Raw genomic sequence first — 26,049 nt, forward strand, 5'->3', positions numbered from 1 at the left:
CCTTGATTATTTTGTTTCAAAGTCTATGGCTCATTGAAAGTAACGTTTCTATAAACAGATTACAGCAAGAGACAACAGTTGATAGCCTAGTAAAGAGACTTGAAAAACAAGTGAAAATGAAGAAAAGTCCCATGGTGATCTAGGGGCCTGGGCTAGCACATTTCAACCTTCCTCAGTAAGGCTGAGAGGGTCCTGGACTTACAGCACAACATAGTCTTGCACTGGAACTGAGAGCTGAAACGCTAGTCTAGTCCAGACATAACCACTTATTATCTGAGTGCCCTTGAGCTAGTTACTGAGGTGCTATGAGTCTCACATCCACCTAATGCGAAGAGTTATTCCTGCGTTGCCTATTCTATCAATGTTACAGGTTGGGAAGACTAAATGAGATCACGTATGTATTAGGTTATTGATTCAGCTGCATGTGAATTCTTTCCATGAGAATAAAGACTATTTCTTAGCCTCTGGGTGTGGCCCTAGAACTAACTCTGGCCATGGTGGTGGTGAGAATGCAGGTGTGGTGGTGAGCAATCCTGGGCCGTGAGGATGATGGCAGCAAGACCAAAGGGACCTACATTCCTGATGACTCCTTCAGCAGAACAGGTACACTCAGCTCAGATTTTTATGTAAAAGAAGAAAATTTCCATCATGTTTAAGTGCCTTCAATTCAGCTGCATGTGGTGTGTCTCTATCACACTAAATCTGAATGACCTATGCCCTGAAAGTTCTGGATGGGATTTGTTATAAGATGTTTGAAGAATAAGAAAACTATTGCTGTTTCTTAAGCTTAAAAATTATACTCTTAGCTCTCCACATACAAGTAAGAATTCTTGTGATGATTTGCAGTTTTCTTTGGAGATCGTAGTAGGAAACAAGGATTTTGGGACCCATGGGCTGACTGCACAGGTCTCCAAGTTCTGTAGGGCAGGTCAGAATGTGTTTGTTTGTTTTTTTAATAAATGTATTTATTTTATTTATTTATTTTTGGCTGCGTTGGGTCTTCATTGCTGCCCGCGGGCTTTCTCTAGTTGCGGCGAGCGGGGGCTACTCTTCGTTGTGGTGCACGGGCTTCTCATTGCGGTGGCTTCTCTTGTCACGGAGCATGGGCTCTAGGAGCATGGGCTTCAGTAGTTGTGGCACATGGGCTCAGTAGTTGTGGCTCGTGGGTTCTAAAGTGCAGGCTCAGTAGTTGTGGCACACGGGCTTAGTTGCTCCGCGGCATGTGGGATCTTCCCGGACCAGGGCTCGAACCCATGTCCCCTGCACTGGCAGGCAGATTCTTAACCACTGAGCCACTAGGGAAGTCCCCCAGAATGTGTTTTTAAGGAAGAAGTGATGAAATGGAGGCTAAGTTGGCTAGGCCTAGGACCAGCCCAATATTAGCCCAAAGCCCATCCTCCCCATAATGGTTTTTGGGAAATCAGCTCTTTCCTCCAAGGAAGGAAACAGTGGAGCACAGAAGATCAGAGATGAGAAGAAGGGCTGGGGTTTTTCATTTCCCCTAAACACTACTTCTATAACTTTGCCTGATGTTACCATGGTTACCACATGACTTTTGAATTAAGTTCTACAGAAAGAGCAGTTGTGGACACCATAAGCATAGCGTTTACCCAGGTGCCTTCGTTAGTAATAGGAAATTACAGGCCATCTGCTAAAAATACATGATGGGGTAGTCTTGTCTTTCAACATTTACTTTCGATTGTTCACCACAAATTGGGGACATAGAATTGGGGACACAATGAGAAGAATGGGAAAAAATACAGCTTTACTAGGGAACTTAATATTCCTCTAGCTACAGATATCAGTGCAGTTTCTTTAGAATACTGGTTACTAGCAAGGCTTTAAAACCAGGTTCCAAATAATTCATTAAGTGGAAAATGTGGAATAAATTCTGTAAAAGAAATGTTTTGTCCCAGTTTCAAGATTTTTATGGCTCTTTCACTCAAAAAAAAATTCCACTAAACTGGAATACACAGGTGAATCACCTCCTGCCTGGAAAACTTCAGAATTTGTAATGGGTTTTCTAGCTTTCTGTTTCTTTCTTCTATAAAGAAAAATGCACTTGACTGGCAGGATAGTCTTCAGAAAGCATTTTTATCATATTACTTACCTGTCAAGAGTCTAAATATTATTATTTTGTTTGGTCAATTCTCATTCTCTAGACTACCCTTCGAAGTCCTATATCAGCCAATCTTCCTGTTACCACCTTGCCAACCTCTTTATTCCTTCATTACTTCTTAGGTCAACATCATAACATTCTCTGCACATATCATACTTTTCTTATTTTTTATAGAACCATACAGTATATGTTCTTTTGTGTCAGTTGCTTTTCCTCAACATCAAGTTTTTGAGATTCATTTGTTCTGTTGCATGTTCATTCCTTTGTGCTGATGAGTAGTATTCCACTATGTGGATATTCTACAATTGTTTATCCATGCTCCTATTCATAGACATTTGAGTTGTGTCCAGTTTTAGGTTATTATGAATATGACTACTATGAATATTCTTGCACAAGTCTTTTGTAGACATATGTTTTCATTATTCTTGGGTAAATGCCTAAGAGTGGTATTATTGATTCATAGTGTAATAGTGATCAATTCATTATTGATTCATGTTTAAATCTATGAGAAATTGTCAGCTTTCCAAAAATCATTTATTCGCCCACCAGTGATGGATGAAATTTCTAATTGCTTCATACCTTTGCTAGTATTTGGTATTGTCAGTCTTTTTAATTATATAAAAATTATATAAAATATAATATAATGTAAAAAATAATTATAATGTATAATATAATATAAAATGGTATCTTATTGTGGTTCTAATTCACACTTATTTAATGATTAATGATGTTGAGTACTTTTTCATGTGCTTAATGGCCATTCCTCTATTTTCTTTGGTAAAGTGTCTATTAAAGTATTTTGTCATTTTAAAATTGGATTGTTTGCTTTCTGTTGCAGGAATATATATACCAGATTCAAGTTCTTTGATATATGTTTTATTTTTTCCTAGTCTACATCTTGATGCCTTTTGATCTGTAGAAAAATTTTAAATTTTGATGACATTAATTTATATATTTTTTCTTTTATGGTTAGCACTTTTTGTGTCCTCTTTAAGAAATTTTTGCTTTTTCAAAACTGAAAGTATATTCTTCTATGTTTTCTTCTAGAAGCTTTATGGTTCCAACTTATACTTTTAGGTCTATGATCCAATTCAAATTACTGGGAATATCCCCAATTCTTTCTGAAATATTTCAAGAAATTTATTTCTGCCTTCTCATAGGGAAACTTAATTCTCACTCCCAAAATAGTTGTCTTCATACTTTGTCTTATTACATGAGAAAAAATACTGAAGGAGGATAAAGTAATTAGGCTTCTATGGCAAACCTGTTGGTGTATCTGACCCACATCCAGCCATCCAAGGAAAGTTCCCTAAGCTCTGAAATAGTGAACTATTCTTTATAATTTTCTATATTCTTGCCAAAGAATCACTTATAGATGAATAGATTGCACTCCCATATCTAAATAAGGATTTAAAAAATAAGACAGCTCACACAATATGCAAGAGGAATTCAATTTTTAGTGGACAAGGTTCTAAAAAAAAAGACGGAGGATACGGAACAAAGCTTTTCTATTGAGATAATTGAAAGGAAAAAGAAGCCTTACCTCTGGAAACTTTAGAAAATTCATATTTAATAAGGAATCAGAATTACTTTTTTGAGATTACTTAGGTTTCAACTCATTTTTTTCTAACAGAGTATTTGAATAGCTCTTACTTTCATTTAAGAAAGAATTGTTCTCTTTTGAAAATGTATTTGCATTTGCACTGTTTGCTCTTAAAAAGCCCTTTTCCCTAAATTGCTTCACAATACTGCCAAGTGACACTATGAAATATGCACAAAATCTGATGACTTGATAGGCAGATGTACAGTGTAGAGAAAGCAGAGGTGGCAAATCTTTTCTAATTAGCACCTCTGGGCCCCAAGGAAAAGCAGCTTATTTCAGAATTAGGGATTTTTTAGTATCTGTGAGTGAAAAAAAAAAAAAAAAAAAAAAGAAAGAAAGAAAGAAAAGAAATTTAAAAGACAAGTGAGTAGGACTTCCCTGGTGGCACAATGGCTGAGAGTCTGCCTGCCAATGCAGGGGACACGGGTTCGAGCCCTGGTCTGGGAAGATCCCACATGCCGTGGAGCAACTAGGCCCATGAGCCACAACTACTGAGCCTGCGCGTCTGGAGCCTGTGCTCTGCAACAAGAGGGGCCGTGATAGTGAGAGGCCCGCGCACCGTGATGAAGAGTAGCCCCCGCTTGCCGCAGCTAGAGAAAAGCCCTCGCACAGAAACGAAGACCCAACACAGCCAAAAATAAATAAAGAAATAAATACTTTAAAAAAAAAAAAAAAAGACAAGTGAGTAATAAGAAGGCAGACAACTCAATGGAAGAGTGGGCAAATTACTTAGCTGACTACATGTAAAAGAAGATATTAAAATGACCAGAAAAACATATGAAAACCTTCTCAATACCATTGGCTATCACAACACTGTGATACCGCTATATATCTACCAGAATAGCTAAAATGCAAACACAATTAATAGCAAGTGTTGGTGAGAATGAGGGGTGCTGCTGGTGGGAACGCACTACGGCACCGCCACCTGGTAACACTGTTTGGCAGCATGGACTAATGGTGAGCTTACGTGTACCCTATGACCCAGCAGCTCCCTTCCTAGGGATATAACACACAGAACTGCTTACGAGCGTACACCCAAAGACATGTACTATAATGTTTACAGCTGCACTACTCGTAATAGCCAATACCTGGAAACTGCCCAGATGTCCACCAATGGTAGAATGGATACATTGTGGAATATTCCTAAAATGGAATACTATAAAACAATGAAAATGAATGATTTAAAACTACATGCAACAATATGAATGAATCCAACAAACATAAAGATAAGCAAAAAAAAAAAAAAGCCATGCTGGAGTGTGTGCTGATTACATTCACGTGAAATACAAAACCAGGCACAATTAATATGCTGTTAGAAGCCAGGATACTTGTACCCTTGGCAGGGGCAGGTGCTAATTACACAGGTGTGATCAGTTTGTGAAAATTCATTGAGTTGTACATTCACGATTTCTCCACTAAAACTTGCTGTAACGTTTCCTTTTTTTTTTTTTTTTGCAGCTGCAGGCTCAAATAATTTTAGAAGTAATTTCAGAAAACTTGCAATCTGGCACTTCCTGGGTCTGACATAAAGCAAAAGCATTAACAATGAGTGGTGGTGTGCTGGAGCTGGCTTGTTCTGACTCTCATCCCAGCTCCAAGGTCATTGCTTTCACATCAGGATAGCTTGAAGTCAGATATGGCAAATCCTACAAATCAGGGCTTTACATTTTTTTTTTCTGGTGTGCCACTGAATCACAGCAGTGATAAATTTCTTCTGCATAGATAATAATCACTTGAAATTGAAGAAATTTGGCATCTAAAATGAACATTCCCCTTAGAAGATTAGCACCAGACTGGCTCTTGCACTGAGATAAGGAACTCCACATCAAGACTCAAACTTCAAAATCCTCATGGTGGGTAAGGGAGAAGGCAAAAGCACATTTACCCATTTTGTTTTCACCTTTTATCTCTCTCAATCACATCTTCTCATTTTAGGAAGTAAATAATCAAAGCAGCTTTTTTATTCCTTTTTGAGCACCCCCCTCCGCCCTGCCTTTTTCTTTCTCTGCAAGGAGGTGACAATGAGTGTCATCTGTAGACAGGGGTCATTACAGACCCGCCAGTGGGTTGTCCCGCCCAGGATAGAGAAGCAGAGGTCAAAGCTGGGGGGCACGTGCTCCCCTCTCCCCACCTAGCTGCCTCTGCCCATTCCACCCCGTGCTGTCAGCCTCCCTCTCACACGGCTCTGGAGCCCCTGGGGCACTTCCAAGGCCAGGGTAATAGGAGGGGAACGGAAGATGCTGCAGCTACCCGGTCCATCTTCTTTTGATCCCCAAGTATTGAAGCCCCAACTGAGAAACTTGAAACACTAGGAAAATTAAAGGGTCTCTTCACAAAGGCACAAGCAGCAGGCAGCAGACGGTTTTATCCAAGAAACTCTTGTCAGGAAATGAGCCAGAGAAACATCAATAAATCTAGATCCCAATTAAATTTGACACTGACGGTGACTCTAGCTCTCATCTAATCTTACATCCTTATTCTATACATAAGAAGCTGGATGTCCAGAGAAGCCAAGTGGGTTGCCCAAGAGGTAGACCCAATGTCAGAACAGGGGCCTCTAACTCCGTGTCTCTTGCTTTTTCTATTTATATTGGTATTTGGTTGCCACTTTCATAAATTCCTGATGGACCCCTCCCCAACTCTTTCCCCCACTCTTACTCCATGTTAATGTTTCTGAATTTGGGATGTACCTTGTAATTCTTTTTAAAGTTCTTTTTCTTGTTTATCATTTTTTTTCCTAGAAATAAATTAAAGCCTGTTATTAACTTGTTGGTGTCCTTCAATCTAGGCAATGTAGATTTACAACAGATATTTACATTTGAAAAATATATACTGGAGACTTCTTTGTAGGAAGTGTTTCTAGTACATTTAAAATATGATTTTGTTGGGCTTCCCTGGTGGCTCAGTGGTTAAGAATCCACCTGCCAATGCAGGGGATAGCATTCGAGCCCTGATCTGGGAAGACCCCACATGCCACAGAGCAACTAAGCCCGTGTGCCACAACGACTGAGCCTGCGCTCTAGAGCCCGAGAGCCACAACTACTGAGCCTGCGTGCCACAATTACTGAAGCCTGTGTGCCACAACTACTGAAGCCCGCGTGCCTAGAGCCCACGCTCTGCAACAAGAGAAGCCACCACAATGAGAAGCCCGTGCATCGCAACGAAGAGTAGCCCCTGCTCGCCGCAACTAGAGAAAAGCCCGCGTGCAGCAACAAAGATCCAACACAGCCAAAAATAAAATAAATAAAATAAAACTAATTAATTAAAAAAATTAAAAAAAATATGGTTTTGTTTACATGAAGTTTTCAGGAACACATGCCCACTTGGGGCTGCATTTTGGAAGCAGTCCTTAGCAGCTTGTTGCCTGTCAATCTTTTTTTCCATTTTTGCTGTTCTCCGTGAAGTCATGGCCCGAATTCCTCACGAACACCCAGAGGTGAGTGAGAGTCAGGAATCCTTGGAGCAGCCACTGGGGAAGAGCAGACGGCAATGTGGATGGCTGCGCTACCCTCACTCTCAAGCCTTTGGGGAGAGGGGTCCGATCTATCTGAATCTCTCACTGCTCTTGGCCAGCTTCTGACTAACCCAATGTGATGATTAATTTTATGTGTCAGCATGACTGGATCACAGGTATTTGGCTACACATTATTTCTGGGTGTGTCCGTGAGAATGTTGTGGGATGAGATTAGCATTTGGATTGGTAGACTGAGTAAAGCAGATTGCCCTTCCCAGTGTGAGCAGGCATCAGCCTGAGGGCCTGAATAGAACAAAAAGGTGGAGGCAAGGAGGATTTGCTCTCTATGACTGACTGCTTGAGCTGGGACCTTGCTCTTCCCCTGCCCTCAGACTGGGAATTACACCATCAACTCCCCTGGTTCTAAGGCCTTCAGACTCAGAGTGAACTCCATCACCAGCTTGCCTGTGTCTCCAGCTTGTAGCTGGCAGATCATGGGACTTCTCAGCCTACAATTGTGCGAGCCAATTCCTAAAAATAAGTCATATACATATATGACTTATTATTATTTCCTGTCCTATTTAACAGGTAACAATAGCTCACATTAATCATGCACTTAATTCTGGTCAGGCTCTGTTCCAAGGGTGTTGTATCTACCATTCCTTTCATCCTCACAACAATCCTTGGAGATCGATCTGATTATTATCTCCATTTTACAGATGAGAAAACCAAGGCACAGAGAGGTCAAGTAACTTACCCAAGTTCATGCAGTTAAATGGTAGAAAATCTAGGGTTTAAACCCAGGCAGTCTGCTTCAAGGTCCGTGTTCTTAACTCCTCCATTGTGTTGCCTGAATAATAGCAAACCCAAGAACAGAACACAGCTCTTCTGGCCCTATACTAACTTTTCTGGCCCAGTACCATGCAGGCAGTTCCACTACAGCTTTATCATGAAAAGGCCTCTTCAGCTGGGCTCTAGTCCTTTGGTTCTAACTCTCGTTACAGCGCTTGCTATAAAAGGGCTTAACCAGAGACTAGTTTTTACATTCCGCCATGCTCATTCTATTTCCTGTTTCTCCTATTTTATTGTCTGTTACCTGAATTCCTGCTGTGCATCTCAGATTCTTCTAGCTTATATATAGTTTTAAAATGCTTGCCATCATTTGCTCTCAGCCAACAAGGCATTGATGTGGCAACTTCACAATGGCATACATGATCAACTGCTTTTAGGAGTGGGGAGGAAGGAGTCTCATGTTTCTGGTAGGTGACATGGTGGCCTCAACAGGGTATTTTAAGGTTTGAGGTAAGGTGATCATGAGCTGCCAGGCTTTAGTCCTGGCCCTGAGTTTCAACTTCAACATGCATGAAGCCCTCCTAACCCAGTTATAATGATGACCACTGTTAAATCAAGGAAATAGTTCATGGTGGAAAAGACACTGATGCGACATCACATCTCATAGCACAGTTCACACAGCAAATCCTGTTCTAGCAACAACTGTTTTGTGACCTTTGTTTTAATACATTACAAGAACCAATTCTTCTCAGAGGTGCTTGGGAGTTAAAATGGTCACACGCCATTATCTGTGTAACCATTATCCACTCCTCTTTCTGGGTGTATAAAAGTGCTTTGTTTCTATGATCAAACTGAAAATCTCCCTCATTGTATGAATTTCCCCAGTTGAGCAGCTGAATAAACCCAGATCTCAGTGCTGGCTAAACAGCCAGTGGTCTCACGCTACACCATCAGTATCCTGAACTTGATTCAACAGCAGTAAGGTCCTCACTCAGCCCACACTGGGCCTTGAGGAAGTTACAGTGAGGATTGAGCTCTGAATACAGACCATCTTATTCCTTAGCATGGCTGGGAAGATTAAAGTACAGTAGGCACGTAGTGGGTTTAGTAGACCACTGATAAACACGATTTAATCCCTGCAGAAAATCATGTGATACGAACAAATACTAAATGAAATTAGTTTTCAAATCTAATATTTATGCAAATTTAATACCAATCCCTTCAGATATACTAACTATAGAATTTCTCTAAAAACACTGGATTAATTTTTGATGGCTGTATCTCACAATAATAACCTTTTATACATAGTTTTAGAAAACTTAATAATTGACCATAACCCAAAAGCCCTCATAACATGCAAATTAAATAATGTAAATTGTAAATTGATGACTTTGTTCTTATAAAAGTAAATATAAGACCTAAGGGAGTGAAATTGTAATATAATTGAACTATTTGGCTCCACTCAGAAGAGAGTAATTGACCAGTCTTTGGCTAGCCTCCAAACTGGGTAATAATCTTCTACCTACTAATTCATTCCTTCCCAGTTTTGCAGATAAAATTTATAAATTATTCTTTAATTCCTGCCTTCAATGTAAGCAGAGCTTCCAGGTTCTACTAAATAGCTGCCATATTTCATTTCGGTGGTGGCTATAAGTCAATGGATTCTGTGTTTGTATTTAGTTAACTCATTTTATGGCATGTTTCAAAAGAAAAGTGTTATGTGAGTTCATTTTTATACAACCCAGATATATATGTTGGAATCTTATGTTAACATTACAGGTGATTGGCCAAGTACATTACAGTAATCTTTTGCTCGGATCAGTGCCGGCCCTGCAGCTGCTACCCACGTGGTATGAGCTGAGGAGCTGTCAGCACTGGGACGTTTACTGGGAAGGAAGCCAGGGCTGGGAAAGTCAGTGTTAGGTTGGAGGCAGAGGGTGCACAGGCCAGATGGGCTGGGCAGAGAGACTCCCCGGAAGTTGCTATCAAGGGTCTGAAGCTAGATGAGCAGACTGGAAACACACTGGTCAGAGCAAGGCATGCAGATGGCTGGAGGGAAGGTACATACATTGAAACCAAAGCTGGGTCCGCAGACAGGTGAGCAGAAACGAGGAGATTCACAGGAGACCACAGCCAGGGGCGGGGGGAGGGGGGGTAGGAGTAGAAAGGGGTGGCGGCCAGTAAGGTGCCAACAAAGCTGGCAAGCAGTGCACCAGAAGGGGGAGAGGAGCAACAGGAGACTCTTTTGCGTCATCTCATAAACTTCTTTTGTGCTTTTGGCCAGGGCGGGAGCCAATCAGGGGACAGCCATGCTGCAATGCAGCAGTTCTCCCCATGAGAGGGACAAAGGAAAGCCTGTTGCCTACAAATTCTTCCTTTTCCAGCCTTTATGCTGAAATTCCTACCATTAGATCGATGCTTTGAGCAAAGGCACTATCTACTGAAGGCAAATGTTAAAAAAAGACTATCATTTATAATGAAGGAACATTATTCAATAGTATAGACATATATAATTTCCCCTTAAAGACAGAACAACAAGGTTAAGGTAAACTTTGATAGTTGTAGTCATGGAGTGTGGGAAAAAAAACTGTGATTATGCTTGTCTGGGGGCACGAGAAGGCCTCCAAAAGAGAGAAAAGGTGTTTCAATTGAGCTTCACACGCATGTGCGTGCAAACACACACACACACACACATACACACAGAAGCAACTGAAAATAGGTCCTTGGTTGTTCAGAATAATTAATATAAGTTCTGAGAAATCAAAGGCATTTTTGGTAATACATACTGTACATAATTTACTGAAGTGCTCTGGGATTTATTTCTCTGACTTTTGAGGGGGTTGGGCAAATGATCCCAATTCTATCATTTTATAACTCTCAAATGTAGGGGAAACATCCACCACTTTGACACCCTGAAGTGACTTTTTTGAATACCACAATGGTAACCTGTAAGTAACAGAAACCACAGAACCACTGGAACTTTATAATATTGTACTAAAGTGAACTCCATCACTAAAGTCAGGAGGAGTGGAACTTGAGGTAAAGAGGAAGCACAGCCATCATATTCAGGGATTTTGATAACGAAATTATTTCCTCCCCCTGCTTTTGGATTTTTCCATGTTTCCTATTTGTCATGAGCCAATCCTGGTAGAGCTTATCCAAGCTCTGCTTCAGAACTGGCTGATAGAGGTTACTGGGTAAGGAAGCAGCAGTAGGTCCTGGTAGGCCAGTCTTGACAAGTTTTTTCTCCCACTCATATCTGTGTCAGCTTTTTATTTCCTGTGTCTCTGAGAGATGAGAGGCTCACATCTCTGTTCCTGTCATTCAAAAAGTGAGTAAACTTCAGAATATATAAAGAATTCTTACAACTCAACGATAAAAGAGAAGTAACCCAATTTCAAAATGGGTAAAGGCTTTGAATAGACATTTCTCTAAAAAAGATATAAAGATAGCCAGTAAACACATGGAAAGATGTTCAACATCACTAGTCATTAGGGAATTGCAAATCAAAACCACAATGAGACACCCGTTCACATCAACTAGGATGGCTCTAGTCAAAAAGCCAGGCAATTACAAGTGTTGGTGAGGATATGGAGAAATTGGAACCCTCATCCATTGCTGGTAGGAATGTAAGATGATGCAGCCTCTTTGGAAAACAAGAATCAAGGATATTCTCAATGCTGGAAGCATTAATTTTCTCTTTGGCTTGCTGTTTTTTTAAATTAATGTAAAATATTTGTGTGTTGATTTGCCAATTAATACCAATATTTATTAATATGTTTTTTAACCTACATAGCAGGACCTTACTGCCAAGTCAAACTTTTCCACAAGATGTCTATATACAGTGACCAGAGCAACCATTCTTAGTTCAGGTGGAAAGGTGCCATTTTTGAATGGTAAGGAAATGGTAGTTACACTCTGTACACTTGCTTATCATGTTTGTTAAAGCTAGCCTGGAAATTCATTGCTCATACAAGTTCCTATATTCCATATTTTTTGTTCCTCCAAGTAGAATGTAGAGAAAATTTTATTAAATTCTGAATAATATTTTAGTTCCACCAACGGCAGATTTGCTTCCATAATGGCAGAAGGTAGCCAGATAACATGAGCTGAATGTAAACATGGAGCTTCTTCACACTGCACTGACTGTGTGCTAAAAGCTGTTTATCGTATTTCCTTGCTGAGCCTGGGCCAGATGATTGATGGTCAATAAAATCAATAATAACTGCTTGTTAAAAGCACCACAGATTTATCTGTGCCGTGTAAGATTTATTAGATTGGATGGAAGTCCTATATGACATTTGATTTTATGTGACTAATGCTCTTGGGATAACATTTCATAGACGTGGGGGTAGGGATGGCATAGCACAAGTGACACCATCTTCTCAAGTTCATGAATTCGTGTGTCTGGGTGATGGCATAAATACGTTCAGTAAGTAGCACTATGTAATGGACACACATCTATAGTAAAATCAGCTATTGATTATTTGCATTGATGAAAAGAAATTAAAGTATAGATGATCAAAACTGGTAGATTATGTTATAAAGTCACTTCCCTTTGGCTTTGGGTGAGTTATAATTATAACTGAATCTGTGTATATCTGACCTTCTGAGCATTTGCTCCTTACAAAATCAAAAAGCCTGTTATGAAGACCTGCCTTAGGTAGAAACTGTTTAATTCCCCACGTTCACATTTACTTCTCTCTGCAACTGGCTTTGTTCAGAGACTAGATAATGTCTTAGACTGATATACAGCACAGGTCAGAACAGCACGGCCTTCTCGCAGGCTCTTCCTGGAGCGTGGCAGAGAGTGATAAGTGTTTGGTGTCAAACAGTTGCTTCTTAACATGCAAGCTGCAAGGAAAGTAAGAGTAAAGAGAGAATAAAGAAAAATCTCAGTAAGGCTGAATAGATGCTATCTGGCTGGAAAGTCAGCTTCAATGAATAAATGAGCAGTAGATGAGGATTAACCATCTATGTGTACTGCCTAATGACAGAAGGTAGTTATTCCCACACCAAAGCACAAGGTTCAGCATTCTACTTCCCAAGCTAATTTTTTAAGGAACAGTTTCTTCTTTGATCAGAGCTATTACGATAAAATGTGCAGTTCTGGTTCTATGCAAGGCTTATGAAAAACCATTTTATTTGGTTGTGCTTTAATCCATTCTTAAACAATAGGCTTTTCCAGGTCACATATTCCTTTTTATATTTATGGTAAAAGGCAGGTTAGGTCTTTTCCTGAACAGGAATACACATAATTTTTTTTAACCATCTTGGCAAAAGATGCAAGAAAAAACTGAAAGTAAACAGAATTAATAACTGCTTACAGGTTTGAATGCATTTTTATGTTTTCCAGGATAGACTTATAAATGTTTTAGATTTACAGAAATATACTTAAAATGCCAAAAAAAATCTACTTGTTCTTTTATATCATTTCTGCCTATAAATTTTAAGACGATTATTTTGTTAGAAGAGGACAATGAATCCTTGGCTGAGCTGATAGAACCTTACTGCCTATCTGTCGCTTGCTTGGTTCTGACAAGGCCGAGGTATCTAGCACACTTCCGATGATCTGGTCTACGGAACACTCAACATACTTGTCTCTCCCTTCCCTCTACCCCCTATTTTCCTCTTTAAACTTATTTTGTCACAAGGGGACTTAGGAGACAAATGACTTTTAATTTCTCACTAATTTTCATACATGAGAACTAAAAGATCTCAGTTATGTCATTGAATTTATAAGACCGTAAAACTGTGCTTTGCAGTCATATGTTTCCTGGGATTATCAGAAGGTAGGACAGAAAAGCAGTTCGACACAGGAGCTCTGGAGTCAGCCTGGATTCAAACTCTGGCTCTGCCTCTTACAACCGGTACGACTTTATAACCTTTAAAGTCCCAGTGCCCCAGTTTTCTCAGAGGAAAATATGTGAATTCTGGAGATTAAATGAGAAAGTGGCTAGAAAGGGCTTAGAACAGTGCCTCGCATGTAGTAAGTGCTCAATACATCTTTTTTTAAAAGAATAATTTATTTATTTTATTTTAGGCTGCATTGGGTCTTAGTTGCGGCACGCGGGCTCTTCATTGCGGCGTGCGGGCTTCTCTCTAGTTGCGGCCTGCAGGTTTTCTCTCTCTAGTTGTGGCACGCGGGTTCCAGAGCACATGGGTTCTGTAGTTTGTGGCACGCAGGCTCTCTAGTTGAGGCGCAAGAGCTCAGTAGTTGTGGCACGTGGGCTTAGTTGCCCGGCGGCATGTGGGATCTTAGTTCCCTGACCAGGGATCGAACCCATGTCCCCTGCATTGTAAGGCGGATTCTTTACCACGGGACCACCAGGGAAGTCCCAGTGTTCAGTACATTTTTAACAAAAAGTGTGAAATACAGGTTTTCAAGTGTAATTATTACAGTCAGCCTCATATGAGAAACAAAATATTAGGATATGTTGCTAATCATTAATCTTTTTCGTACTGATTCTTTTTTTCATTAAACAAACCTTTTTAAAACATCTTCTGAGTGCAGAAATGGGGGGAAACAGAGATATATAGGAAAAGTCTATGAATTTGAGTTATTAGGGTCCAATGGGAGATTCTAAAACATGCAATTATAATACAGTGGGAGGACGTTCAGTGTTAGAACACAAAGATGGGAGCTCTGCGGGGGTGGATGGGTGGGGTGGACAGAAGGTAGAACAGAATTTGGGACCACACTGTGAACGGGCAGGGCGCTGAAATGACCGGTTCTGTTCCAGACATGCAGGTACATGTGGGAGTTGAAGCCATGGGGTAGATGAGTCTCTAGAGACAGGTGTGTTGAGAACAGAAAAGTCAGTGATGTTTCTTTATTCATGACTAGATATTCAAGACGAGTTTTCTTGCTCTTTCAGCTTAAAATCAATCAGTCAAAATGAAGAAAACTCTTTCTACAGTTAAGGAAAAAAAGTGTCTGTAATTAAACCCAGCTGGGGTGGGAGTTCTGCTGGCGCAGGAGAGGCTCTGCTGGAACGCAGAGCTGCACCCAGGTTCCCGGCGGGCACGCCGCTCTGGGGCAAGGCTACTGAGGCTGGCTCCTGTGAGCTGGGCCTGGCAAGCTTAGTGGGGTGACTTGAAGGTCTAGTCTAAGAAAATGGTGGAGGGAGGCCTGGTGGACCGGGAGAGGGCTGGTGGGGAAGCTGGAAGGCCATGAAGGTCAAGAAGGAGGAGGTAACTTAGACAGGCAGGTGGGACTATGGCTGTATCTGTAACATAAACCAGAAAAGTTAAGAAGATGGCAAAGTCAGGGCCAAACAGAAGTGAAATGACAATTTCCCTGACAATGATGTCAAGTGCCTTCCGTGCATTCTGCTTGGGTTTTTCTGAGTAATCTTACTCTGAGATAGTTCTCAGTTTAAGACAGGGGCGCAGTTTCAGGCTAGGGATAAAACTGCTGTGAGAACACCCCAGGACAGTGGTTTTTGGCTTTGAGATGTTTTGGGGGATGAATTAGACATGCTGTTGACAAAACCTAGATGGTCTCTGATAATCTAGGTTCTCTGCTGGTGGCCATTTTATACTAACTCCTTTTCCAAGGTTAAAAATTGATCCTGAATGTCAATATGAAAATATTAGAAAGGCTGGGATGTAACAGGCGAAGTACTACTCTTAACTTTCACACATTGTTCTGCTCTGTTGTCACAGCAGCAGCACCAGTTTTGACCTTTTAATATTGTCCTTTTTTGCTTTATAAAAGAACATTTAAAACAATCTATTTCTATCTATCACAATTTAATGAAAAACTCAATCAAGGGCTTCCCTGGTGGCGCAGTGGTTGAGAATCTGCCTGCCAATGCAGGGGACACGGGTTCGAGCCCTGGTCTGGGAAGATCCCACATGCCGCGGAGCAACTAGGCCCGTGAGCCACACCTGCTGAGCCTGCGCGTCTGGAGCCTGTGCTCCGCAACAAGAGAGGCCACGACAGTGAGAGGTCCGCGCAATGCAATGAAGAGTGGCCCCCGCTCGCCACAACTAGAGAAAGCCCTCGCACAGAAACGAAGACCCAACACAGCCAAAAATAAATAAATAAATAAATAAATAATTAAAAAACAACAAAAAAACACCAACTCAATCAGGCCAGTCATTTGGCATCGTGTATACAAAGTGTAAAAGTAGTCAGAAGTAGATCAAAGCAGTTATTTTTAGTTATATTACATTAGTATTACTGACGTCCAAAATCATTTTTCAGTTATTTATAATAGAAAGAGAAGCAACATATATTAAATATATGTACATACATACTACAAAATTTATATAATTGCTTTACCTCTTTGTCTTTGACTTTAATATTTAAGGAATAACATAAATTTAACTTTTAATATTTTAGATTTAACATAAGATTTAAGGATAGGCTAATTAGGGACATTTATGTGCAGGGTAGAGTTTTAGAGTAGTCTACTCTGCACACACAAGAAATTAAGAACACTGACCTCCTTACTGACTTACTGGCTAGTCATTGCCTAGAATGATGTCTCCCAAACTTGTGTGGAAGCAAAGAGAGCTTCCACAACCTAAGTGTCCATCAACAGATGAATGGATAAAGAAAATGTGGTATATATATATACATAAATATATATATATATATATACACCTACACACACACATACAATGGAATATTATTCAGTCATAAAAAGAAGGAAATCCTGCCATTTGTGGCAATATGGATGGACCTCGAAGGTATTATGCTAAGTAAAGTAAGTCAGACAGAGAAAGACAAATACTGTATGCTCTCACTTATATGTGGAATCTAAAAAATCTGAACCCAAAGAAGTAGAGAGTAGAATGGTGGCTGCCAGGGGCTGGGGGTGGGGTGGTGGTGGGGGGAAGTGGAGAGATGTTGGCCCAAGGGTTCAAATTTCCAGCTATAGGATAAACGTTATGGGGATCTAACGTACAGCATGGTGACTATAATTCAAACTGCTGTATTATATACTTGAAAGTTAAGAGGGTAAATCTTAAAAGTTATCACTGTAAAAAAAGAAAGATAATTATGTGAGGGGATGGAAGTGTTAACTAATCTTACTGTGGTAATCATTTTACAGTACATACATGTATCAGATCATCATGTTGTACACCTTAAATTTATATATACATCAATAACGTCTCAATAAAGCTGAAACAAAAGGAAACGAACAAACAGAAAAGAGTTTCCAAAGTCAAATAAGCTTGGAAAATTCTAGGTTGAACCAAGCAGGTTTCTCCGTCTCAGGATCGATCGGTATATGGATATAACAATGCAGAATGTGGACCACCAAGAGCATGTGTAGAGTAGAGAGTCTCAAACTTATTTAATTATGGAAACTTCGTGGGAACACACTTTAAAAAATTCCAACCTAGAGAATGGGTCAAAACAACATGCATGTCTTCAGAAGTTTCTTGCCTTTGAAAACAAACAAAATTGATTTGGGGCAGAAGTTTGATTTCAGAACCTCCCTGTCTAGCCTGTTGGTCTTAACTGTAACATCGCCATATATGCCGAGTAATTTAGAATTGGTTAAAAAAAAATCCCTGAGGCTTCTTTGTAAGCAATCTCTCAATAAGAATAGAGGAGACTAGCCAAAAACTAGTGACGATTACACAGTGGTCAACGAGTAGACAGAATTAGATTAAATATTATATAATTTCTGCTTCATTGAATCAAAACTACTTTTTTTGTATTTATGGCATCAGAATGCAGCCTTCCAACTATAGTATTCTAGAGATGATACTTAGAATGAATAAGAATTAGTATCTTCAGATACAAATGTTTATATGTGCTAAATCTCAGTTGGAAGTGACAGAAAACCAATACAAACTAGCCAAAGAGAAAAAGGAGGGGGAGGATTGCTGACTCACATAACTGGAAAGGCAGGAGGGGGTAGAAGGGGGTTATGAAGGGTTCCAGGGACTCAACAGTGTTCTCAGGAGTCTCTGTTTCTTATCTCTGTAACTCTGGGGATTGCCTTACTTTCTTCTACTAATGTAAGAGGAAGAGGAAGAGGCAGGGACACAGACACCTCTGGCTTTTATTCTAGCTGCACCAAGCCCAGAGGAAAGCAATGCTCTTCTGTCCCTGATTCAGTATCTATAAACCTCAGAAGAGGACTCTGATTGGATTGGCTTGCTTCATGTGCTCATTTTTCGAATTAATCACTTTGGCCAGTGGGATAGGGTGTGACGATTGGTCAGGCCTATGTCACATGCCCTCCCACTTGGCCAGGTAAGGCAGAGCACTGGACTGGCAGCCCACCAGAATCACAAGGGCTGGGCAGAGGCAGGAATGTGGTGGTGTGGGGAAGCACTTAACTAAGTAAGAAGAATACTGCCGTTATGAGACCAAAACATAAACAACACGAAACACTAAACTCTATGGTTGCTATACACTCTTTTCTTCTAACAAATAGATGGAATTATTGAAATGAAACTATATGGTTCCCCCCCACTCCCAACCCAATCACATACTTTTAAAGAGGCACCTGAAGTTAGTGCAAAATTGTGTTTTGGCATCTTCTGTCCTCCTTCCTCCACTCATACACAAGCCAAGTGAGGGATCACTTTGCTCGTAGGTGGCCACATTTACCATAATATATAATAGCAGTAGGAATAACCACACAAACTGCTTGGTGGTGGAGCATTACTGGGGAGAGGAAGCACTGAGCTATAGCTGTCAGTGTTCTCTACCCTTTTCTGTCTTCTTTTTCTTCATCAACTCTGTTGCTCCACTTTTGAAGCATCTCAAGAAATTAGTGCTGTATTTAAAATGCAGAAGATCCAGGGAGAGCAAAAGGGCTTTCTTCTGCACTCAGAATGGTTTCCTCTTAGACTGTACAAGAGGCGCCGGTCAGTGCCTCCCTGCCCCTGCTGCTCACAAAGGCATTCTGCCCTGGGCTTTCCTCCAGCTGAACAGTGAAACCAGGAGCCAGGTTTGTATCAAGTGTCTGTTCATTAGGGCCAGGACTAGGGTGAGGGGAGTAAGGCACTCTCCTTGGATGCAGAATTTAAAAGGGTGCTAAAAAACCTCAGTAGTCAACGTTAATATTTTAATGGAATATTTTTAAAAATAAAAATGAATGCCCCAAAATACATGATGAACAAAAGAGCAAAATCTTAAACAAAGATAGGATCAATACTACTGATTTTCCCTTCTGACTCAGGCTCCAATATGGCTCAGTATGGCACTGTAAGTGATCAACATTTAAAACGTTGATATTCTGCTCATCATGGATTTTTTGTATTCATCTTTGTTTTTTAAGATATTGCCTTATAATATTTTTTATCCTGATTACTGAGTTTTTGGTACCCCCTTATGTTTTTCACCCAAGGTGAGTGCCTCACTTGTCTCACCCAAGTCTACTGCATACACCTCACTAAAGGGGTGGGCTTGTGACCTAGGCAGTCATCAGTAAACCCCTGACTCAAGCTGGGCCAATCACATTCTTTCTCTAAACTTCAAAATGTTGCCTAAGAGACACAGAGACACTAATTAGATGAGAGTGGATACTTGAACTGAAATGTCATGCTGCACTGGGGCTGGAGGAATCATGTCAGGCCTTGTGCAGCCCAAGGAAGCCCATCCAGAGAGAGAAGCAGGCATGAGAGTTAGGCATATGACAGACTGTATTATTTGTTCAAAATATTCTCTGTCCTCCTCTACAAGGCTCTTCTCTGGTGCCTTTCTCTGTTGGAAGAGTGAATTTCCTGTAGCACAGATGTCAGTCTTGGCCACATGGTTTGTTTTAGCCAATGGAATGTAAGCAGAAGAGACACGCAATGTCTGAGTGGAAACTTTAAGTGCTATTGAGTGGTTCTGCTCTGCTCCCTTCTCTCTGCCGTAAGGTTGGCGTGTTCCAAACATGCTCTTTCAGCCTAAGTTCAAGAACAAGGAGGATGTGGAGAAGGGCCAGAGCTGACTTTCAGTGGGTATTATTGTAAGAAATTATATGGTATTGTTGTAATTCACTGAGAATTTAAAAATTAATTTTTTAATTAAAAAATTAATTTTTTGTTTTTTTAAAACAAAAAATTGTTTGTTACTGCAGCATAACTTAGTCCAAGCTGACTGATACACAGAAGTGAATTTAATCTCTAGCTTTCCAGTTCCAGTCTCCTTGTGAGTTGATTTTATTTCCCATGAAATCCTCTGAGATCCCCTAAGTGGGTTTCTGTTCCTTACCACCAACAATCTCTGATAAAACTGATAAAAAACAATATTATTTAGAACTATTTTTTTCTTACACATTTATCATATAATAGGTTCTAGCCTCCTCTGTGCCAAGGCTAAGTTATACGAATACACACACTTTGAAAGGTGCTTAGGTGAGAGAAGTGCAATTTATTGTACTCATGGTAAGGATAATTTTTGCCTGTGCATTATATTTATTACTCAATGACAGATGGCTGTGACAGTTTTCTCTAACTTTATGGAAACTGTGATTTGATCTGAAATGCCAGTTAATAGCATCTTTTCATGGTATATACAGGAAGAACAATTTCTGCTGCTTCAAAAGTGATAATATCTTCAAAACTGAATTATATCAGTTATCATTTTAGCTTTGTAATTGAAAAACAAAATATCTTTGTTTAATATACAAGTAAATCTTTGTGTGCGTCCTTGTTCCTTGGGGTTAATTCAAATGACTATTCTCAGAGGACCCATGAGGATCTGGCTCACTCTTTTAGGCCACCTTTAAGAGTAGCCTTTGTACGGCACCTTGTGCTCTATAAGGAGCAAGCAAATTATCCCAAGTTGGGGGATGAGATTTTTATGCAGTAACTGTTGACTAGTGAGACAATAACTTCCGTTTTACGCAAAAACTTTCTATTTTGCCAAACTGAAATTAGTAAGTTATAAACATCTAAATTACTTTTTCAAAATATTTTCACAAATATAGTTTTAGGTTCTTTACATCCTGTGTGTAGGAAGCACAGAGAAGTTATAGACTTGCTTAAAATTACCAGCGAGTAAGTGGAAGCATCAGGTCTGGAACCCAGAACCTCATCTAGTTCTTTCTATTTTTGCCTCAGTACAAAGAGGAACAATTCATTCCTCTGTAACATTCTCCTTAATAACCTGTAAGAATATTTACATTGCTCACAGAATGTTCTGATTATACGAAAAGTAAATTTTTAAGAATTTAAAAACATGAACATATGTTACCTGTTACATTTACCATACGGACATCTAGATTATATTGTATTTACTACTGATATATATATATAATATATTATAATATATGTAATATATTATAATATATATAATAATATGTATATTATATATATTATAATATAATATATAATTATAATTATAATATATATAATATATTATATATTTTTTAATATATATATATAAAACTGAACACCACTTTGGTTACATTAAATAACACATTTACTACACAAATATTTGATGAGATGCCACCATACTACAAAGCAGGTATTTTTTCCAGAAGGCTTTGAAGGTGAAAGCATAATAACTGATGGTTTATTTTAAAATGTTTAACTTGCAAATCTTTGTTTAAAACAAAGAAGGTAAGAGAGAAATAACATTTGAGACAAGATTCAGAATGAATTGTCAGTGTTTAGAGTACAAAGGAAAAGAAAATTCTTGCTCAACAGTACAAACACAAAGGAACGGTTACAAATATATTACTGATTCATTGATTGATAAAATACACCAAGAATTCAAGGATAATGTTAGATTTAGAAATATGAATTGCTAAAATTATAAAGTAATAATAATGGTTCCAATTGCCTATATGAAAATATCTACAAAATCTTTTTTTGTGTGAGTAGCAATTCTTTATACCAACCTAAGTTTGATAAGGAATAGAGCAAGTGCTGATACTAAATAAAAAGTGTCACCAGATATTTGCCCTATAAGGCCACTTCCTGCATTATTTTTCATGGATTTTGAAGGCCATCTATATCTGAAACATATTTTAATTTAGTCAATTGACAACTAATGAATTTCAACCAGTTGTTTTTAATACCATTAAAAAGATAAACTTCAGCCATTTTGTCTTAAATGTGTAAGATGATGACTTTCTGAGGGAAACAGTTATTCACAGGGTTTTCTTTATCACTGGAGATGACTAAATATTAATGAAAACTTTCAGGTCTAGTGATAACTTGTGTGGATAACTAACTGCCCAACTTTGGGAGAACTACTTAGTGTAATTCTTTGCTCTCCTATGTTTTGAAGGACATAGAAATTCTGGCCCATAAGCTTTTTGTGAGAATGGAAGATAAACAGACATAGGAGAAAATCGCACGTTATCACATTACCTTATTAAGGAGATAAGGTGGAATAATGTTTGTTGTTCAGCTAACAGATGATAAGTGAATGTTAAAATCTGTCATCCTTCTGCCTTATATTTATTGGCAGTTTAATAATCTTGATATTGACTGAACAAAAAATATAACTATTTACTCTTTTGAAAAAATGTGCAAAAGATCAGAGAAGAAATGGTCTTTTTAAAAAATGAACCAATATTCCCTTCCTAGCCTACTTATGTCATGTCTGAAGGGCTTTACATTATTCTTTTTTAGCAGACATCCGAATTTCAACCCTGTCCACGCCACAATGTCTACTCACAATGTCCATCACCGATAAAACAAATGGTTTAACATTTCAAATCTACATGGGGCTTGGCGGAGATTTAAAGACTGCCTTTGGTCTTAATGGATAAAGTACAGGCTCTTCTTCTTCACAGAAGAATAATGCAGTGGTTTGACCATCCTAATTAGCATGTGCCTCTAAGTTCTTTTTCCAGAGAGGTGATTAGTTTCTTAGTTCCAAGGAGAGTTTTGTAGGGCAATTTAACATAGGCTATAGTTAGCAGTTTAAGAGTGAAATCATAATATGAAGAAAAAATTGGCCATGAACTAAAGTTCTGAAAACTTTCAAAATTAAACATCATTTAAACAACTTAAATTGAAGTGTTTAAAAAATAGTGGCATGTGCCTAGGAGGGGAGCTCAAATTTGTGCTGAATTAAGTCTCTCCATCAGTACTAATACAGTTTAATAGACTATATGTGAGAACATAAATGACTGTAAACATGGATCCCATTCAGTATTCAGTATTGAGTTGAGCTCCCTGATTGCTGAATATGGTGATGTTTTATTTTATTTTTTCTTGTTGCAAATAAAATATCAATGTTCCCCTCCTTAACCCCAAGGCCTCTCTCAAAGGCTAGCCTTTCTGGTCTCCAAGGAATGCCAGGAAACCCTGAGTGGGGCAGAGCTGATGCCTGAACACCATCCCTACTGCCCTGCCTCATCCTGGGGCTTGCAACTCAATGATGTGAAGAAAACCTCCCTACAACAGTCCTGAACCCCTGCCTTGCCCTTTGCACCCCCAACTAAGTGGATTATTTAAAAAGTAAAAGTCCAATTCATGTACATCTCCTCAAGAGTGGTTTCCTTCCTTCTAAGCAGTGTGGGCAATAACATTGTAAAGATCTCTTTCCTCACGAAGCTTATTTTGTGTGTGTATGTTGGGGGGGCAATAGATAAATACAAAAGTAACATGATAGTTAAAATATATAGCGTCCCAGTTAGTGGTTAAGTACTACCGAGGAAAATAAAGCGGGGAGGGAACCAAGGGGTTCAGAAAGGTCTCACTGCAAGGGTGACATCTGAGTAATGATCTGAAGGCGGCAAGAGAGTGAACTGTTCAGATGCAGGCTGAAGGAACATCAGATGCAAAGGCCCCGGGTCCAGAAGGGGCCCGGTGTTGGTGGAGGAACAGCAAGAGGGACTGCGTGCCTGAAGCAGAGGGAATGGGAGGAAATGAGGGCGATGAAGCCAAACGGGAACAGGCCATCTGAGGTCCTGGTGGACTATCCTAAGGACCATCTAAGAAATGCGGGGGGCAATTGGAGGATTTTGAACAGAGGAGTGGCATCACCTAACAAGTCGTTAAAGGCCCTGTTCTTGAGGCTAGCTCTGGCGGAGGTACCATCAAATGACATCAGAAAGATAAATTTGGTAACAGGTGTCCCCAGATTTTCACAGACAACTACTGACTGTGAGGAAAATGGTTGAACTCTGGGCAAATGGGTGTGTGGGTGATCGATAGGAAGGGGTTACGCTGGGAGACTGGGAGATGCACCTGCCTAGCTTTCAGGCCGCGACCGCGCAGAAACCTCCAGTCCTGCTACTCCAGCCCAGATCCCCTCCGCGAGGGTCAGGGCCGCAGCCGTCAGGCCGTGTTGCCATGGCGACTACAGGATTTTTTTTTTTTTTTTTTCTCCACCCCACTCCACATTCGCACACCTCTTGTGCGCAAAGCACCCGGACCCGCATCCTTACCGCGCTGCCGCTGCTGGGCTTAGGCCAGCGCCGACTTATCAGCATTCAGCTCGCGGCGTGTTCCCCGCCCCCGCTGCGACTCCAGGCTCCAGCCTATCCAGCAGCTCCAGCACCCCTCGGTCCGCGCCGCCCAGCCGCGCCCACCTCCTCCCCGCGGGACCACGGCCGGAGCCCCACAACCGGCTCTGCCCTGGAGCTTCCCTGGCGGCCCTGAGCACAGCCGCGGATCGGCCCAGCTACTCATCGCCTTCCCGCACGCTGGCGGCCGCCGAGAGCTGCACGTCCGCGGCGGGGAGGGGGCGCCCTAAGCCTGGCTCGCAGGCAGCGTGCACCGGGAGACCCGCTCTACGCATCCCCGAAACAACTCTCTGGAGAGGTTCAACTCTCTGGAGAGGTTCAACTCCCCTGTGCGCCGTTTACGGTCCCCTGCGCTTCCTGCAATGCACCAGACGGGGGAAGTAGATATTGGAGGCACCTGTACTGCGCCCCAGTTGGGAGGCAGTGTGCGTAGAAGAGGGGGATCGTCTGCTGCAAAACCGGAGGATCGGAGGCGCGGGGATTTAGGGGTGGGTTTTCTTAGGACTCACCTTGTGCAGTTTCCACATGGCTCCTAGAGCCTTGACTTCGTGGCTGGAGTGTTTGCCCTCCTCCAAGCACTGGTAGCACACGGGCATCTTGCACTGCACGCAGTACATGCTGTGGTTCTCCAGCTCGTGGTCTGTGCAGGTGGAGACCTTTCTTGGGCTCAGCCGCCGGCTCACGCGGCCCTGGGCCGGGGGCACCAGGCGGTGCTTGGCTAGGGGCCCCCGGGGCGGGTGGCAGCGCAGGCGGCACGGATCACAGTAGAAGACATCGCACTGTTCGCACATGACGGTGGCCTCCTTGGGTGCCTTCTCGCAAAGCTGGCACTTAAGGGCCGCAGCTTTGCTCTGCTGGTAGCGGTCAATTACCCCTTCCAGGACGCGGTTCTTGGGGAAGCCGCGGAGCCCCCGGTCATCCAGGATGAGGCTGCGGTGGCACTGGGGGCAGGTGATACAGGAGTTGCGGGGCACCGGGGCCAAGGCCGGTGACAGGTGGGTGGCCGGTGGCGGCATAGCCGGGGGGAACACACGGACGCCGTTGGGGGACTTCTGGCACGGGGTAGTGGGGGCGCTGGCGAACCCCCCGTAGGAGCCATAGCCGCTGTCCGCCTCGCTGTACAGGCTCATCTTGTCAAGGTCCAGATAATCATAGTCGGAGACCCCGGAGCCCGAGGCCCGTCGGCTCTGGGGGGACTCCGACTCCGGGGTCTGCACCAGGATGTTGCGGGCGCACGCCTGACATATATTGTGAGAGCAGGGCAGGATGATGGGCTCCCGATAGAAGGAGCCGCACACGGGGCATTTTAACTCTTCTTCCATCTCTTCCATGGGGACCTGGCTGGGAGCGAAGCAGAGGCGGCTGCAACTGGAGCCTGAACTGACGAGGTGGCCGCCGGCCTGTCGTGTCCAGCACCTTGGCCAGCAGCGGCGGCGGTGGCGTTGGCAGTGGCGCCTTCCCGCGTCGCTTAGGCGCCGACTCCCTGTGAGGCGCTCTCTCTGTGAGCCACCGAACCGCGGCGCCGAGCGCCAACCCGGGACCGCCCCCTCCTGCCCCTCTAGTCCCGCCCCAGCCTGTAAGCAGCGGCTTATTGGACGGCGGGCGAGAGAGCAAAGCTCTCATTGGCCACACGTCCCGTCCTTCTCCTCTCCTCCGCAGGCCACAGGGGGTTTGGTGGAGGATTCTGAGG

The 26,049-nt window shown here is 41.5% G+C and overlaps 1 protein-coding gene across 21 annotated transcripts in view; it reads right to left on the reverse strand.

Annotated features, from left to right (window-relative positions):
* TRIM9 (tripartite motif containing 9) overlaps window positions 1-25,705 on the reverse strand; it is a 102,250-nt gene extending 76,545 nt beyond the window's left edge. For 19 of the 21 annotated variants that reach the window (XM_059914225.1, XM_059914221.1, XM_059914219.1 and 16 more), the window contains exon 1: window positions 24,869-25,690. In XM_059914225.1, the coding sequence (XP_059770208.1) occupies window positions 24,869-25,690 (822 nt within the window). Of the gene's footprint in view, window positions 1-24,868 lie in introns of all 21 variants that reach the window. The other 2 variants (XM_059914224.1, XM_059914218.1) reach the window with 2 other exon arrangements.
* Window positions 25,706-26,049: the final 344 nt, after the last annotated feature.

Source organism: Balaenoptera ricei, chromosome 2 (genome assembly GCF_028023285.1).
Source record: "Balaenoptera ricei isolate mBalRic1 chromosome 2, mBalRic1.hap2, whole genome shotgun sequence".
Lineage (NCBI taxonomy): Eukaryota > Metazoa > Chordata > Mammalia > Artiodactyla > Balaenopteridae > Balaenoptera > Balaenoptera ricei.